This window comes from Tripterygium wilfordii, chromosome 3, assembly GCF_013401445.1.
Source record: "Tripterygium wilfordii isolate XIE 37 chromosome 3, ASM1340144v1, whole genome shotgun sequence".
NCBI classification, from domain to species: Eukaryota; Viridiplantae; Streptophyta; class Magnoliopsida; order Celastrales; family Celastraceae; genus Tripterygium; species Tripterygium wilfordii.
Window position 1 is genome coordinate 8,516,630 of NC_052234.1, and position 19,345 is coordinate 8,535,974.

Consider the following 19,345-nt stretch of genomic DNA (forward strand, 5'->3'; position numbering starts at 1 on the left):
TGTCAGCGGAAAATTTGAGACCTAGAGAATTTGACATACTTAATTGTATATGTAAAACTTCATATTGAAAGGTAGAGTTTCTTAATCCAGGTGATTGTAAATATCTAAAAACTATATGTAAAAAGCGGTAAACAATATTTGTGCACAAGACTCCCACACACTAAGCACGATCAAACAATATATATCCACATAATATGTGGAGAGGCTATTGGTATGAATTGAATATGTAGCTTTTAAGTTGCACCTCCATAAATCTATCCCTTGGTTACATGTAAAAACTAAAGATTGAAAAATAAAGGACACATGAAGACAAATACACATTAACATGGCACCATTAATGGTACCCTAGAATTTTCTAGTGAATACATATGCCTAACTTTCATCCTTAATAGCTAAGGATATGACGTGTAATGGCACTTTTAGACCAGAAGATATCAATCCGTGTTTCACACAGCTAGTCCAGGATTGTTGCTTCCAGTTTTTACATGAAACTATCAGTCTAAGCTCCAACTACTAGTCCATACAAAACATGCCACCCTCACATACACATATATATACATATAGCTACTCCAGGATTGTTGCTTCCAGTTTTTACATGAAACTATTAGTCTAAGCTCCAACTACTAGTCCATACATGCCACCCTCACATACATACATATATATATATATGGCTAAAAACGCAGCTAATCAAGCTTGAAGCCAAGATTAATTGCATTCACTTCTCTCTAGAAACTTCGATATGAGACACCACAATCATTCTCCTCCGCCAGGTCCACCGCGAGACCCCTTTGCTCCACCGCAGCCTCCACCACCAGGACCGCCTCCACCGTTCGTTCACCATCCTCCCCCTCCAGCTCCACCTCCAGACCCCTATGCCCCACCACCTCCCCCACCATCACCTCCTCCACCAGGACCACCACCTCCAGGGCCTCCGCCACCTCCTGTTATGCACCATCCACCGCCTCCATTCGCTCATCCTCCACCGCCTTGGGGGCCACCAGGTCCCCCTCCACCACCTTACTAGGTAGCAGCTGGTATGCACATCTTATGTAAGCGTTCCTGGAGATGTAAGTAAACAAAAGGATCACTCTACTTTTTCTGAATACTAGTTGATGGTATATATGTTGATAAAGTTTGATAGCATCTTCAATACCTGCTCATCACTTTGCTTGAAGTACACATTCCTATGCAATCAATAATGCTTGCCACCATATGTTTCAAGCCTGAAGCACCTGTTGATGGAATTTCAAGCATGTTTCATATTTTGGTGGCTCTGTAATAGTACTCTACTACATCAATGTTACAGCTACATATAATAAAAGGAGCCTTGCCTTCCTACATGAACTGATAAGTGTGGATAGCCAAGAACCATATTTTATACAATTAATATAACGAAAATCTCCCTCATCCAGTGAAGTGTCATTATTCTATGTATATATGAAGCTCAGTCTGAATATTAATTTAACTAATGACATCAAATCAGTCAAATTCTTTCCCAAGTAGCAAAGCAGTAAACATCACGTGTTTATGAAATATTTGTATGTCCGGATCCAAATCCGGATTGGATTTTGAACGTACTTAACTGACCAAACTCGGATTGATTTAAATCCGAATAAATAAATCAGACAATAATTTAATTTGTGTTTGGACCCGGACCCGGTTTTAAACTAGACAAAATTTTTTGTGTTTGGACCTAGAATTCGAACATGTAACTACGTCCAAATTTGGTTTATTCCGAATCGGACAAATTCGATCATCCAAACAGGACAGAGTTTTACCACCCTTACAGATACAGGGTTGATTACTTGATTTTATGTTGTGCCCATTAAAGAATCGAAAATAACATGTAGCCCATCAATTTGATAGCCCATGGGAGCCCAACAAGTTTATTCCATTGATTTAATCAATGAAATAGTTTTATTTTCACTCTTTTTATCTCAAAATTCATTGTCCAAAATTCATTGTTTTAATATAAATTCTATTATTTTTTAAAACATAGTCTAGAATTCATTGTTTTAGTTCTGAAACCATTGTGTTTTGAAATTCCATTAAAAAAAACAATGGAATTAAAAGTTACCCGATAAAACTTATCGACAATGAATCTTGTTAGAAAATTCTATGCATTGATTCTATGTAATTTTTTTTTAAATCTAACATGTATTTTGATAGTTAAAAAGTTTTAAAATTTCGTTTAAAAGATTTGGACTCTCATGAACTATCACTATATGGACTACCTAACATTACTGTTAGAGAATCGGGTCAAAATCATCGCCCAAAGTAACATGTAATGTCAACTGAAATCATCAGCCGAAAACTGTTAGATTTCTTTAATCATGATAACAATCAACAACTAATATTAGGATTTCTATCCAAATGTTAAAAGTAATCTCACTACACTTATTCAGTTTTTCTGCTCCAACTACTTGGAATACCATGAGAGCGTAAAATTGCAATAGAGGCATGAGTGACACAACTCATTGCTTCAATATGATCAATAAAATAAGCCAAACGTCACAATTACATAGTTACACAGCTTTCAGAAAGAGGAAAAAATGTTTACCTCCAACATTGCAATATCCTGAGGAAAGCAAGATTGATAAGTCGCCATTAATTTTGACAACTTTCTGACATCTTGATGCATAAGATGGGGAAAGCAAATAACTGTGGTGCATTCTTTCAAAAGAAATGTTGAGACATGCTCAAGCAGTTCATATTGTTGCTGTTGTTTTCATTGGCATTTAACCAAAACCAAAGAGACTTCATGTGCTTGTCAGCAACCAAATCCTGCATATGGGGTGTATTCACCTGCCCTGATGCAGAGTACCAAGAAAAGAGGAAAGAATTGAAAAACTACTTCGAACAACCCAACCTTCACACATCTTATATAAATTTGTCCAGCCTTTACGTAACCCATAATCAAAGCAGTCCACATGATCACATCCCACCTACAACTTTCATCAAACAGTTTCCGAGCAAGTTAACTTAACCATTACTGACATACCAATGGACTAGTCCACTATGCACTAAATCATACCAACTCTCACACCAATCTGGTAACAAATCCGAGAACTCGAGAACAGGCTTGGAGAATAAAAGAGAAGGTGTAATTTTTGAGTCAGAAATTAAGAATCTACTCTGGACTCTGGAGGTTTAAACGTATTCTCCTACATCCTTCTTTTTTTTTCTTTTTTGTCACTAAATTCTTTTGAGATTTATATCAAAGAAGCAATCTTTCATAGAACATACCCATATCAAAAAAGGAGGAATTTCTTGGCCTACAAAAGAGAACAACAAAAAAAATTTCTTACATGGATTTGCTCACAGGAAAGAATGAATAACTTTCCATAAGAAAAAATCATGGCTCCTAGCAAATCTCATAAACAGAAACAAGCAATTTTTCCTTTGGTTCATAAAACAAGAGTGAATCGCCAATTTTATAAAATTCAATCAAAACATACCAGGGCTAAGGCAAAGGAAAAGATGATAAGTCAAATTAGATTTGTCTCTCTTAATGAAGCACTGAATGGTTCCATCCCTGGGCCCAGGCTGTAAAACACATATAGATCAAAATTATCAGTCACCATTTCAAGCTAATAAGAAATAATTTTGTTCAAGGGAAAAACATATCCACCCCCATGGATTTATAGTGAATATATGTACATAAATATTTACAGGTACACAGTCAGCAATTGCTTATGCATGCAAGAAAAGGGAATTTAAACTTGCACCTGCTTTAAGAAAACTGGGAAGGTAAATTTTTCCAGAAAACTCTGGACTTCTGACAATTTCCTTGCACATTTATCGCCATGACCTGCACACAGCAGAACATGAAACCAAGTACTCTCACTTGCCTCCAATCTCTTGATCACATCACGCAGGAGCTCAAGTGGAAGGCTAGCCCGTCTAATGTTCTGGATTACTAAAGGTTGTTCATGTAATTCATTCACCGAACCATGAGATTTCTCCCTGTGGTGGTGGCCTGGCAACCTTACCTGAAAACTCCGCCTTGATAAGTTTCCATACCCATCCCTCACATCTCGTATTACACTGCGGAACGACATTTACTACACGACACCAATAGGTTCAGAAAGTCAATCTGCCCCATGGAATCTTTAAAGAAATTATATTTATCTTACCACAAAAGCTAACACCAGCAAACAACTACCAATCAACTGAACTCAACATAAAAATTCCTACAACGATGCGTAATAACCAAGAAAAAAAAATGTCATAGATAAGGAAAAGCACAGAGCAAGGAAAGAAGATTCTCATTAAAGAAAGGCCTCACATGGACCAAAAGATCTTATAATAGCAGGCTTTCATCAGAAACATCTTCTTCTGGGCTAACCTGACTTTGACGACCCAAACATCTATTAATTCATACAAAAAAATATAAATGAACAGAATCCTTTTTATTCAATAATCTGACTGAAAAAGTGAGAGAAGTGCTGGTGTCCAAGCAGAGACATCACAGCAAGCTATCTGTCTTAGCAGGTAGCCTCCTAAGAAAATTCTGTGGTACGGAAGGAATATTAATTCGGAATTTCGGGTGCCTCAATGTATAAAACCCTACGGAAATGATCATCACTCGAAAAGGAATGACATAGATCACTATCGCGGCAATCAAACAGAAAATCACAAACATAAATGTAGCTCTTGGGTCTCTCCAGGTTAATAGAGACTGCACCCTTTCACCTTGAGTTGCTAAGTCACCGAGCACTGTCTGCATCCTCCCTGCAATGCATCTCAATCTATCATATCTTGCCTTCAACACTTCACCTCCTTTAGAAGACGGAAATGTATCAAACTCTTCATCCAATTCATCATTTTGTGCGGTATCAGCATAGGATAATTGGGTATCCATGTGAGGAGGATACCTAGGTCTCTTTCTATAGTTCCAAATACCAACCGAAAAGAGGCAAAGAAAAAATGTGGGCAATATTAGGCGGGGCAAGAAAACCATAACCATCAAAAGAAAGTGTGTCGCAATTGTTTTTATTGCATTCTTCCACTTGCATATCTCATTGAACCATAGATGAAACATAACGAAAACATTGAACAGGCGTATGATCCTTGCAAAATTTGCTTTCCCTCTTCGTAAGCTCCAAATATTTGCACCAACATCAAGCATATACTCTACAACTTCTTTCCTTAAAGGAGGCTCGGCACGGCCTAGCCTCATTGAGATGGTATAAGTAGCTTGGTGCCTTAAACTGTCAAGCTGATACACTGTGAGTGGATAGACATAATGCATTTTAGGCAATAGAGGCTCTGTATAAGTCTGCAACATATTAAGCAAAGAAGTGCAGGTAAACCTTACAGCCAATTGAATCTCTCCCATTTTCTTCACCCCAGTGTTTTGTAACACCAATAATGGATAAGAATGTGTATATATTCTATCAGTTTGTAGTGTTGATAGCCGAATCCTTACCTTCCCAATTCGCGGGTCCTTTGCTACGACACCTCCATCTCCTTTTATATGAAAGTTCTCGAAAATTCCAACAGTAATGACAGTACAAGGATCATAAACCTCCCATGTATACTGCTCGTTCCATTTTGGAGCAAAACTATCAACAATTGTCCTTGTTCTCACCCACTTCTGCCCATATTTGGCAACGCAATAAGCATCAACAGTTCCACGGCCATCCTTGTTCTTTGTAGGCTGCAAACCTTCTGCACTCAAGATCCCCAACTCTAGTACTCCTATTGGAGGAGTCCATAACACCTTAGACGATGCCCTCAAATCACTATTGTAGTAGGTTGATTCATCGAGCACGTGATAACCACCATCAAAAGAGACCCTCAAATGAAGCCTACTATTAAGCCTCACTACCTTCGCTTCTTCACCAGTAACGACAGTCTTCTCAAGACCATACCAACTATGACTCACCGGTATAGGCTTCTCTCTCTTCTCCACCATTTGTAAAGGAACAACACACCTGCCTAAACACTCATCCTTATTAGCACCCAATTTGTCTTCCACACTCAAAATCAAAGGCTCGTCAAATGGCTCGGCCACAACGAACATTAAATCCTCATTCCAAGTTGGATTCACACTCTTATTTGGTGAAACTCTACTCCTCAACACAATTGTTCCAAGAATTCCCTTAACATAAGCTTCAGGTCTTCGGTTCTGATCTCTAAGCACCAAATCTTGAGCTTCAATCACATTAACCCTCAGATACCAAAGTCTAGGTGAATGATATACCTTGGAGCGAGTGTTGGCAACATGTTCACCACTGATTGCAAGAACATCAGAATACCAAGCATCAGAAAATGCATCGTCTGCTTGATTCCCCATCCAAATAGCCAACATCAACTCTCCTTGAACGTGAAGCCCATTTCGAGCCTCTAATCTGTGCCATTCTGGTGCCAGTGGACTATTTGGTGGAACTCTGCTGGGCACCTCACTTACATCAAACAAAACCCTGCCAAGTATTTCATCATTTACAAACTCCCTATTCCTCACTAAAATCTCCCCCATTGTGGCCTGAATCCGATCTTTTGAAAAAGCAAATACCTGGTTCCATTCAGGATTAGGATTCTTCTCAACGTACTTTGTTGTTCCCTTGTATTTCCCAATCTTTACTTCCACAAAAGGATCACAAGTGCCATCAGCATTGATACCTGGCAAACCCTTAGCACTTACCACTCTTACATACAGAATGTGCATTTGCTCCACAAGATCAAATGTTGTTGTGAGATAGTCATTGCTTAACACTCTTCCACCTCTAATATTTGGGGATGTCTCCTTGAGAGAGTAGTCCGCTGAGGGCATTTGTGGGTTTTGTTTCGGCGGCATCTTCACGGAAAAAACTGCAAGAAATTACATTTTGGAAGTGTTATACAGTAAGCAAACATTTCATCAGGATTGAAATTCAATTATAATTTTGAGATTAATTATTCAAAAACCCAATAATCTGAAGAATAAAGCATAACATAATAGTGAGAATAGATGAAATCTACATTTTAATATGATCTAAAAAAATTCCAAAAGAATTAAAAAAAAAATGATTACGCTGCTGAATGCACGTTAGTTAAAAATTGACTTATTTCATGAATTTTTAGCAGTAAAAATTCATTTTTATAATAGAGTAAAGAAAGCTCCTATTTCATAAGAGGAGACGGCGAGACGCCATAGATCTCAACAAAACAATCAAAGCAAGTAAGGGCTATGGCCTTCTTTCTGCTGTCCGGTCATTGATGTTCAATGTGAATGCCCACAAAGAACCACAGATAACCGGGTAACAAAATGATAAATATAGAATTTCATATTAAAACTCAGTTAACATTAGCAAGACAAAAAGCATCCTAAAGATGATCAAACAGAGAAGGAAAGCATGCATGAAACTCTAGAGGAAAAGTGGTTACCTGAGATACAGGAGTGGAAGAACCGAAGAAGGCACACACAAAGGTGAGAAATGCAAAGATTTTAGTCATTGGCAAATGAAAAGGTGATTATTGCCAAGATTGTAATTAATTGAAAAATAATTTTGAAAATTAGAGAGGAAGAGGTAAAATCATGGCAACAAATTAATGTCAACATTCCATAACCATAACCGTTACTTTCAAAATTTCCACTTATTAATTAATTAATTTATTTATCATTTCCACTTATTTTCTATTGCCTTAGAAAAAGAAATTCTATTTTATTAGAAAATAAAATGTCAATTGGGGTAGTGATTTGTTTCTGAGTTATGTTTAAATAAATTCAAATCTGTTGCTAACCTGGTTATAATCTTTATCCAAATTTGCATTTTGACCTTTCGCAGTCTTTGACTGGTGGTGATGGCAGAGTGCTTCCGACGGTTCTCCTGGGTCATAAGTGTAGTGTTTCAGTAGACTGGCCTCTGCCAATAGAGCATTCAAAAACGGTGCTTCCTTCTATAGAGATTTCTTTCGCTAAACAGCTTCTAGTAGAAGATGGTGGTGGCGGAGAATCACCACCCATAGTTTCTTCTTCTCTGTCAGACATTCTTTCAAACACATAAGAGCAAAAGATAGGGGATGATAGACAAGCCAAATGTGCACTAGATGGCCTAAATGGACGATCCCCACTTTTGGTTATAGCAAAAAATGTCCAAGCCCTTAATAGTTTCTTCTTCTCGATCAGACATTCTGTCGAACAGAATGAGTGTGTTAGAGGAGGAGATAACAGGGAATGGTTTTAGGCGATGAATACTATTCAGATTTCAGTCATTCGAGTTGCTTCCATGACCGTTCGGTTATATTACTCTATGATGCGGTTATATTAAAAATGAATATTATTTACACTTATTTTTTATTAAATACACCCAACTTTAATGTGTTTTTAAAAGGTTAATGAGATATACTTAATAAAAAATGAGGTGTAAATAATGTTCATCTATATGAAATACTTCGGAAATGGAATCCTACCCTGAACATCAAATTAAGCAGCATCCACTAAGCATTCAAAGTGAGTAATAGCTTAAATAATCATTGACTGATTGAAAAGTGAAAAAAAATAATAATAATTAAAAGTGGGCCGGGCTCAGAAAAAATTCAAAGCATGGTATATTGGACCATGCCAGATGGTTTGGCCCAATGTGTCTCTAAATTTTAGGACTGCACATCGGGTATGGGTTTCGGCCTGACCTGACGCTTATCGGGTTCGCCCGGACCGGCCCGAATATCACTCGGGTTAAACCTGGCCCGATCAACACTTAACAGGGCTGGGTTTCGGGTGTTTTTCTTAGTGATTTTCAGGTTATCTGGTCACCCGGTAACCCGAAAAAGAAATTATTTTATTATAATAAATATATATTATATTTTAATACTTGTATTATAATAAATTTATTAAATGTTAAAAATTAAAAATATATACAGTCATTCTTTGACTCTCTAGTCGACCTGCTTCTTCGTTTTCAACTCTACCATAAAGACATCTTCATCCTCGCAGTCGCCGCTTCGCCGGAGAGGGAGAGCGCATCAGATTTACTCGCCTCCAATGGGTCTTTGATTTGGTATTGTGTATTGTCTTGAAGAGTTCCACGAATTTAAGGGGTTGAAATTAGGGTTTCTGCCAGATCTTCGAATGGAACAAATTTCTTCTGACTCTCTGCTTTTTCAGGTAATTGATTTTCATTCTTTCTTCTATATGTTGTCAGAACTCTTGTCCTGTGAGTTTGAGATTTTGTTTGCTTTTTATTGATTTATTGAGTTACTCTCACAGATAGTATGGCAAGATTTCCAACTTTTTGAGTATTTTTTTCACAGTTGTTGTAATGCTATTGATTTTGTGTCAGTAAGAGCATCTGCATCAGTTTCTCTTAACAGATTCCCTAAAATACAGACAAAATGTCACTTTCCCCTATTTTACAGATTCCCTATCCAATCAACACTGCATCAGATTACCTATCATATTCTCTATTGCATTAAAATAATATTTATTTCTCTTTCCTTTATTTATTCTATTCATATAAACTACTTCTATTTAAAATAATAAATTAATTACATTTAAAACAATATATTAATTAAAATAATAAATTAATGTTATTAAAAATTAGAAAAAAAATTGAGGAGAGAGAAAGAAGAGAGAGAAAAAGTGAGGGGAGAAAGAGGAGAGAGAAAGAAAGGAGTGAGGAGAGAGTGAGGAGAGAGAAAGAAGAGAGAGAAAAAAAGTGAGGAGAGAAAAAGGAGTCAAAATGTGAGGAGAGGAGAGAGAAAGAGATGAGAGAGAAAGAAGAGAGAGAAAGAAATGAGTGAGGAGAGAGAGGAGGGAAAAAATGAGGAGAGAGGAGAGAGGAGAAAATAAAGTAGTAAAAAATATTATTTTATGTTTAGGGAAGTGAATAGTAGTTCTCTAGATGTAGGGAACTACTATTCATATTCTGTAAAATAGGGAACCTCTAGGTAATCTGATGCAGAGCTCTATTTTGACAAAATCTCTAAATTTTACAGACAGACTCATGTTTAGGTAATCTGATGTGGATGCTCTAAGGCATGATTCAACGCTGATTTTGTTTGCTTTTTATTGATTGTTATTAAATATTTTTCTATTATTGTTCTTGCCGATTTAGAGCATGAACATCATGCATAAGGTCAATTTAAATTTGTGAATTACTGACTATTCAACATGTCTTTTAGAGTGTAATCCTTGGTCAATTACCTGTTGTTGAAAAGTAGTGTACATGTTGGCTTGTTTAATAAGTTGAGGGATGAGAACTTGATAACCTTGATGTTTTCATGCTGCTGGATGAATTGCCTTTCCAATGAGTGATTTATTGAAAATTATTTTCTTAGATACATGGAGTCATGTATATAGATATACTTACCATTACCTTGTATGTTTTCATGCTGCTGGATGAATTGCATTGGTGCTTGATCCTCGGAGTAAGTTGGAAATTGTCAAACGGGGTTTAGAGCGAGCCTTTGATGAAACAACCAGTAAAGAAATGTTTGAAGGGACAAAAAAATTATTGCAGGACTTATATGAGTACTATCATTCATCTTCAACATCTCCACCAGCACAATCACAAATTCCACAATCACAGTTATCACAAAGAATTGATAAAAGTTCATCCTCGACTGCAGCAGACTATGTGATTGCAAATTTGTGGGATATGGTTTGTGATCATACTGAATATGCCACTTCTCTCTCTCGATCGGAGTTAGATAAGTACTTGGCAGATGATCGTGAGACACCAACAAATAACTTTGATTTATTGAATTTCTGGAGAGTGACTGAGGGCAGATTTTCGATTCTTGCATCCATTGCACGTGATATATATTCTATCCCCGCTTCTACCGTTGCTTCGGAATCTGCTTTTAGTACTGGTGGTCGTGTGATTACAGACCGTCGAAATTCATTGCTACCAAGAACTGTTGAAGCTCTCTTATGCATACAAAGTTGGATAAAGAATGTTATTGCAATTGAAAGTGATGAGGTGATTCTTGATGACGAAGTTGCTCAAGAGGTGGAGAGGGTTGCTATAGAAGGTAATTACTAAATTTTCAATTTTTAATATTCATATTTTTCTATATCATAATTCATATTATCTCATTAAGTTGTTATGGAATCATATTTCTCAGAATTGGATGGCGGAGATGGACCTCATGATGTTGGGGAAGGTTGAAGACAGGACATGGTATGCAGTTATGTACTCATCTGGATGATTGTGTTTTTACAAAAAAAAAAAAGTAATTTTAGCTTTCATCAATGCTTAAAATTATTGTTAAATTTGTTTTGCTGTCCAATACTTATCAAAAACAAATAATGGTTCTTTATAGTATTAGTTTTTGCCATTCAAGCAAAGTAGATGAACAACCACCTCTCTTTCTCGTCTGACTTAATGTGCTAATGAAAAAGAAAGGAACAAGAGTGTTGTGCAATGTGCATAGTCTACTCTTAACAGAGGAGGAAAACTTGAGATGGGAACAGGATATTAAAACATCTATAGCTGCTGCTGCCCTGTTGTTTTTCTTCTCTGCTGGTTTCTACATATGTTGAATTGCTGATATTCATAAAAAAAGGTTCTTTGATTTTAGGTGTGCCAATTTGACCATTAAATTGCTCTCTTTATTATTTGCAGAAGGCTAGAAGCTGGGAGCTCACCGGATTTTGTTAAGCCTATCTACTATCTACTGTCTACTAATCTATATTAGTACATTATAAATTTACAGCCTATTTTTTGTGAAGCCATCAACTTCTTTGTCTAACTTAGTCTTTAATGTATTGTCAATTGTCAAGCTATTTTGCTAAATAGATGGATGCTGCTATGCTGGTGCTTGAATAGGTTTGCTTAATTTTGTTAAGATATTTTGTTAAATAGATGGATGATTGGATGCAGGAGTTGTTTGGATATTGATAATTGAATACATGTTTTGCACCTTTGGCAGTTTTGCAAAGCTCAAATGGATGCTTTTACTTAATTTTTTTAAAGAGAATTTAAATGTGGGCCTGTGGACAATAGGCTGGGCCTAGACCCAATTAAAGGAATCGGGTAACCCGATAACCCGGTGACCCGGTAACCCGATGATCCTTAACAGGGTTACCGGTCGGGTGACTTACCTATTAAAAATTTCTAGGTCGGGTCAAACCCGGGACCCGACTCGATGTGCAGCCCTACTAAATTTAGATCACGGCAATTTCTAGGCCTGATCCCAGGCTAACAGTCCTAAAATAAAATGAATGTCAAGATACAAACATCACTGTCGAGCTGGGCCTGGTGCCCTATCAACTACACGACTAAGGTAAACAGTTGGATTGGTTAATATAATGCTGTCCCGTTTTTAACACATGACAAATGTGATCATCAAAATAAGTAAATTAATAATTGAAATTCAATAACAATTTGTTAAACCCTTCCCCTTAAAAAACCCTAAACCCTTAAAAATAAACCTTAAATAAAAAAATATCTGAGACCCGACACTGTTATGTGTTTATCGGGCCGGACCAATAAAAATAATTTTGGGCCAACTCAATAAGTTTCGGGTGTCCGAGTTTCAGAATCCAATGTACACTCCTTCTAAGGGTGCCTTGAATCTCCCCAATTCGTTTGGTAATTATCTTTTAATATATGCTAACATGTATCGGAATCTAAAAGTTTCACTTTTTTGCCCCTCTCTCAAGTCTTAAAAATATGAATCGATTACCTCGAAAAGCTATTCATCAATACGGACTTAATCCTCAACAAAAACAAAGGTAAAAAGCTTAAATTGCCACACACTACACATACCTAATATCTATGTATAAATTTGTGCACAAGTTAGTCTTCTATTGGGGAATTATGTTTACCCTAGTGGTTAGTTCTCCATGGAGGTTACAAGACACTAAAATGTGATTTAAAATTTAGGGTTTTGTTTTTATTTGCAATATAATAAAAATTCTTATTATGAATTATTAATTAGTAAAAAAAATCAATTTAGCTAATGGAAAAGCCGAATAAAGTAAAACATTTTTAAGACAAATCATGTGATTCAATGAGATATATAACATATTCTTTCGAGATAAAGAAGAATTTATTCTTTCAATTATAAAGAGTGAGAGATATATATAATAATATATATTCTTTCGAGATAAAGAAGAATTAATCCTTTTAATTATATTTATCTTTTTAAGTTTATTACAATTTGGTTCAACAAGTTTAACATACAGTCATACAGTCAAACAAAAGGTCTAGTAAACTAAACCCTAAAATAACGCCTACCTCGAAAATCCTCTCTCTATTCGCGAGCCACCATAAGCCCTATCTGCGCCAGCAGAAGCAATTAGGGTCTGCGTCTCTCGCTGGCTTTGAATCCATTAAAACAAGGCGGTGGACTTGTTCCCCGATACGCCCTTAGCAGATCCTTCTTGAATCAAAGGTAACCAATACACAATTCCTTTCTTTTTTGTTTTCGGGGTTATTTCGTTGTCCTGCTTTTAACTGATTTGAATGATATTGTTTATGTGGGTTTTCCTTTTATATTTGTTAAGTATACTGTAACTTTTATAAGTTTTTCTTTGAATTTTGATATTGTCCGTAAAGACGTTATTCTTGTCAATCTGCATAGTATAGTAATCTATATATGCTATTTTTGTGTTATGTAGATTTGTGTGATTTTCATGAGATTGCAGCAACAGAGATGGTGGTAGAAGTTTCGTGTTTTTAAAGTGTGGAATCCAAGTATAGGAAATCTTTCTCTTGTTAGTGTTGTTCTTTGAATTTTGATATTTTCTGTAAAGATGTGTCATGCTCTCCATTGTATGGCAATTTACTCATGCCATTATTGTGTTCTGTAGATTGTGTAAGTTTCATGAGATGGCAGCAACAGAGGGTGGTGGTAGAAGTTTTGCCAGGAGAGACAAACTCTTGGAGATAGAGGCGAAAGTTACGAGTTGGTGGGAGGAGAAGGATGTATTCAGGGCTGAGCCAGGTGAAAAGGCCCCTGAACCCGATGAGAAGTTTTTCGGGAACTTCCCATTCCCATACATGAATGGGTTCCTTCATTTGGGGCATGCCTTCTCCCTGTCAAAGCTCGAGTTCGCTGCTGCCTTCCACCGATTGAGAGGTGCCAACGTCCTTCTTCCATTTGGTTTCCACTGTACTGGGATGCCCATTAAGGCTTCTGCAGACAAACTCACACGGGAGATCAAACAATTTGGAAACCCGCCAGTGTTTCCTGGAAAAGCGGAGGAGGAAGTGGATGTACCAGCAGAGCCTCAGGATGCAAATGAAGATGCTCCAGCAGTGTTAGATAAATTTAGGGGGAAGAAGTCCAAGGTGGCATCTAAATCGGGTGGTCAGGTCTTCCAGTGGGAAATTATGCGCAGTTTTGGACTTTCTGATAGGGAAATATCGAAGTTCCAGAATCCGTACGAGTGGTTGCAGTTTTTCCCACCATTGGCTGTGGAGGATCTGAAGGCCTTTGGATTGGGCTGCGACTGGAGGAGGTCCTTTGTGACTACTGATATGAATCCATATTTTGATTCATTTGTCAGATGGCAAATGAGGAAATTGCAGTCTATGGGTAAAATTATAAAGGACGTTAGATACACTATATATTCTCCCTTAGATGGCCAGCCATGTGCCGATCATGATAGGGCCTCTGGGGAAGGTGTGCAGCCACAGGATTACACCCTTATCAAGATGGAGGTGTTACCTCCTTTTCCACCTAAGTTAGGACCTTTGGAGGGAAGGAGAGTGTATTTGGCTGCTGCAACGCTTAGGCCTGAAACAATGTATGGGCAAACAAATGCATGGGTGTTACCAGATGGGAAATATGGAGCTTTTGAAATCAATGAAACTGATGTATTTATTCTCTCTGAGAGAGCAGCACTTAATCTTGCATACCAGAATTTCTCCAGGATACCACAGAAACCTACTTGCTTGATTGAACTGACTGGTTACGATCTGATTGGTCTTCCCTTGAAGTCCCCTCTTTCATTCATGGAGGTGATATATGCTCTTCCGATGTTGACTATTCTTACTGATAAAGGTACTGGCATTGTGACCAGTGTACCTAGTGATGCTCCTGACGATTATATGGCCTTGAGCGACTTGAAAGCAAAACCAGCTTTTCGCGCTAAATATGGTGTTAAGGATGAATGGGTTTCTGTTGATATTCTGCCCATCATAAACATTCCAGAATTTGGAGACAAGGCTGCTGAAAAGGTTTGCAAAGATTTGAAAATTAAGAGTCAGAATGAGAAAGAGAAGCTTGCAGAAGCAAAGAGGTTGACATACCTGAAAGGTTTTACTGATGGAGTAATGCTCGTCGGAGAATTCGCAGGGAGGAAAGTCCAGGAAGCAAAGCCTTTATTAAGGAGCAAGTTACTTGAGACAGGCGAGGCAATCATGTATAGTGAGCCTGAGAAGCGGGTGATGTCAAGATCTGGTGATGAATGTGTTGTTGCCCTCACTGATCAGTGGTATATCATATATGGGGAATCAGAATGGAAGAAGCTGGCGGAGGAATGCTTTTCCAGCATGAACCTCTATTCCGATGAAACACGACATGGCTTTGAGCACACTTTGAGCTGGCTAAATCAGTGGGCTTGCTCACGATCTTTTGGGCTTGGGACTCGTATTCCTTGGGATCCCCAGTTCCTTGTGGAGTCATTATCTGATTCCACTATTTACATGGCTTATTACACCGTTGCTCACATATTACACGATGAGGACATGTATGGTAATGGAGACCATGTTGTAAAGCCTGATCAAATGACTGACGAGGTTTGGGATCATCTCTTCTGTGGTGGGCCATATCCTGAAGCATCTGATATCCCTTCATCCATCCTGGATAGGATGAAGCGGGAGTTTGAATACTGGTACCCATTTGATCTTCGAGTATCTGGAAAAGACCTGATACAGAACCATCTTACCTTCTGCATCTACAACCATACAGCGATTATGTCTAAGCACCACTGGCCTCGGGGGTTTAGGTGTAATGGGCACATAATGCTCAATTCTGAGAAGATGTCAAAGTCCACTGGAAATTTCAGGACTATTCGTCAGGCTATAGAGGAATTTTCTGCTGATGCAACACGATTCTCTTTGGCTGATGCAGGGGACGGTGTTGATGATGCAAATTTTGTATTTGAAACTGCTAATTCTGCTATTCTACGGCTTACTAAAGAGATTGCATGGATGGAAGAGGTGCTGGCTGCAGAATCATCTTTGAGAACAGGTTCCCCAACTACTTTTGCTGATCGGGTATTTGAAAATGAGATCAATATTGCTATCAAAATGACTGAGCAGCATTATCGGGACTGCATGTTTCGTGAGGCTCTCAAAACTGGCTTCTATGATCTTCAGGCTGCCAGGGATCTGTATAGGTCGTCATGTGGCAGTGGCGGCATGAACAGGGAGTTGGTGTGGCATTTCATGGATGTGCAGACACGTCTTATTACTCCAATTTGTCCACATTATGCGGAGTATGTTTGGCAGGAGCTTTTGAAGAAGGATGGCTTCGTGATCAAGGCAGGCTGGCCAATGGCAGGTGCTCCTGACCTAACCCTCAAGAGTGCCAATGAGTATTTGCAGGAAACAATTGTGTTGATTAGGAAGCTGTATCAGAAACAAGTTTTGGGTTCGAAGAAAGCCAACAAAAAGGGCGTCGAGGAAAAAAAGATAGGTGGAGACAAGAAGTTCATTGCATTGATATACGTCAATGAGCAATATGATGGATGGGAAGCAGAGTGCTTGAAGATACTTCAAAGCAAATTTGATGGTAAAAATTGTACATTTGCATCATTTGCAGAGATAATGGAGGCTTTGCAGAAGAGCACTCTTGGTCAGGCTTCTGATTTCAAGAAAGCCCAAAACAAGTATATGCCTTTCTTGAGGCACAAGATGAGCATAGCAATTAAAATAGGGGTTCATGCCTTGGATTTGAAACAGCCGTTTGGGGAGATTGAGGTTCTCCAGGAGAACTTGGACTTTATTAAGAGACAAATTGGTCTTGAAGATCTAGAAATATTGTCTGCTACTGACCCTGATGCGCGTGATAAGGCTGGTTGTTTAGTCTCACTGCTAGATAAAAATGGTCCATCTCCTGGAGAGCCAACTGCTATCTTCCTGACCAGGTAAAAGTTATACCTTTGCATATGCTTTTTTTAGTCCATCATGAACTGAAGATTCCATAACTAGCGTCTATGAATTCCAGGGGCTGTGGAAGAGTATTCAAAACTGTTGTTTGTGCATATTTAGCCATGTAGTTCAGAACAAATGTTTGGCTATGTACTGTTTCTTCATTTCTTGCATCCTCGTATATGTGCAACCAAGCATGCGTTTGCGAATCTTGTTGTTCCCATTGTTAATTTTGTGGTGGTTGATTGACATCATCTTAGCTCGTGTATCTGAACACGATGAATTCACCCAAATTCCTGTCCAATCATTATTTCGAAAATGTTGATCACATATGTGCATCTTGTTTGTGTCATGGGTAATCCCATCCCATGCTTCTTGCATGACATCTTTACTGGGATGTATTTACCCAAATTCCTATCCGATAACAAATTTGCAAGCATTACTTATATTGTTGCAAAAGTCATTTAAGAGTTCTGCCATCTTGTGCTTGTTACATGACCTTGCTTTACGGTGATCAAATTAGAATGTGTATAATATACATACAGATTTGGGTGTACTTTGAGCAAACATAAGTGGTAGTTCTACAATGAGGAGCTGTTTTTTATTCAGTTTTTCCTTGTCTAATTGATAGGGACTGAAGAAGTCAAAAGATTTAAATACTCAGCAGCCTGGTTGCTCATTTTATGGATTGCTGTTGGAAAACTCTTTAAGTAGCTGTGGCAACTCAAGCGGGCTTCTTACATATTCTGAACTCATCGTGGCTTGACTGCAAGTTGTGGCTGGACTTTGGTTCAAACTTCATAAACCCTTTTGTAATAATTTGTGCTATCCTCTCATGAAGTCGAACTGGCTAGGGTTCTTACTTTTTATTTCAATTTCATTTGTGTGGATGGAGATACTGACGAACTTATTCTTCAATACTACGTTGTCATTGTTCTGAAGTTGATACAGCTGCAATTTATACTTAATCGAGTTATTCCTTTTCAGAAAAAGAGGGCCCACATAGAATAGAAGGACAGAAGGGGATTAAGGCAGTGAAGTTAATGTTTTCTTGTGTGGCTATTTTACTGGCTTGTATGTTGTAATGAATTTTGCAGAATGTATTGTATGCTGCTTGAAATCTGAGATTGTAGATTGGAAAAACAGGATAAAGTAGATTATTTTCCTTTCCTTGGAAGCTTATCCTCCCAAGGCCATGGTCAGGCTCAGTGTCAGGGCAGCAACACTGGTCTCTTTTCTTCAGATTTGTATTTTGCTGTGTATGCAATCACGAGTCTCTCCTCTCTCTTGTTATGGCAACTGCATTACATCAAGAAACAGAGCAGAAAAAAGTAAGGTAGCCAAAGCTTATAAAAAGAAGACCAGAACACCTCAAATGGTTTCATTAAACTTAATGTCAAGGTATTCGATGCGCTTTTTTTTTTTTTGAAATACCGTCGAAAAATATGCTTCTCATTAGAATTGAACCTTGGACACATATGTCAAACCTAGTCCATTGTCAATTGAGTTATCTCTCATTGGTTAGTTGTTATACCAATACATAGCAAGGAATTTCGGTTATTTATCTTATTTAATACAGAAGCTGATTGATGACATGATGAATTTCATAGGAATCGAATCAATCGATTAGATTTGACTTTTCATTTCAAAGCCAACAAAAATTCATTTGATTCTTATAATTCTGAATGATAACATAAAAGCTGTTGTAAAATTGCTATTAGTTCGATCCATTACATGCTATTGTTGCCTAGGAGTACAAAGATAATATATATTATTTGCCTTGGTCAGTGAATGAAAATTGTTCATGTACCATATGTTACAGCTTTAAACATTTTTAGGCCAAATTCTCATGTTACCCAAAAGGGTTGGATTGGTGAGATTTCCTACATCGGAAAGTACTCATTGAGAGAGATGCAGAACCTGCAAGTGAAAGTGAACCCTAAAAAGATGCGTGGAACCTTTGCTACAATAACTAAAGCAAAAACAAAAACAAAAACAGAGACAATGAGAAATGAAGATAGGATTCATAAGAAGTTCCCTTCATAGATTGGCCTAAAAGAACAAACATTAAGTCACAAACTGTAATGCAAAGAGTTCCAGTTCAATCCCCCTGAACCATAAGACCAAATAGGCAATTTTTTTTTTTTCACTCACTTCTTCACAATGAGAAGTTTCTGTTAATGCAGATACCACATTAGAGATCAAGTAAATACCTAACACAATCAAGATTGAAGTTTCTGTTAATGCAGATATCAGATTAGAGATCAAATAAACACCTAACACAATCAAGATTATAGATTCTATACCATATA

The 19,345-nt window shown here is 37.7% G+C and overlaps 2 protein-coding genes across 4 annotated transcripts; one reads left to right on the forward strand and one right to left on the reverse strand.

Annotated features, from left to right (window-relative positions):
* Nucleotides 1-4,255: 4,255 nt before the first annotated feature.
* Nucleotides 4,256-8,074, reverse strand: LOC119989750 (FT-interacting protein 3-like). Its single transcript, XM_038835438.1, has 2 exons — nt 7,729-8,074; nt 4,256-6,816 (listed from the first exon to the last, which is right to left on the reverse strand). Exon 2 carries the CDS (start codon nt 6,800-6,802, stop codon nt 4,469-4,471), a length of 2,334 nt encoding a protein of 777 aa, XP_038691366.1. The 5' UTR covers nt 6,803-6,816; nt 7,729-8,074; the 3' UTR covers nt 4,256-4,468.
* Nucleotides 8,075-13,134: 5,060 nt separating this feature from the next.
* Nucleotides 13,135-18,165, forward strand: LOC119985524 (leucine--tRNA ligase, cytoplasmic). 3 transcript variants are annotated; one of them, XM_038829820.1, is made up of 4 exons: nt 13,135-13,326; nt 13,553-13,648; nt 13,745-17,029; nt 17,665-18,165. In XM_038829820.1, the coding sequence occupies exons 3-4, from the start codon at nt 13,764-13,766 to the stop codon at nt 17,669-17,671; spliced, it is 3,273 nt and encodes a 1,090-aa protein (XP_038685748.1). In that variant the 5' UTR covers nt 13,135-13,326; nt 13,553-13,648; nt 13,745-13,763; the 3' UTR covers nt 17,672-18,165. The 3 variants fall into 3 exon arrangements, with proteins under 3 accessions (XP_038685748.1, XP_038685752.1, XP_038685743.1); XM_038829824.1 differs by having other exon boundaries at nt 13,553-13,628; XM_038829815.1 differs by lacking the exon at nt 13,553-13,648 and having other exon boundaries at nt 13,136-13,326.
* The last annotated feature ends 1,180 nt before the right edge of the window (nt 18,166-19,345 follow it).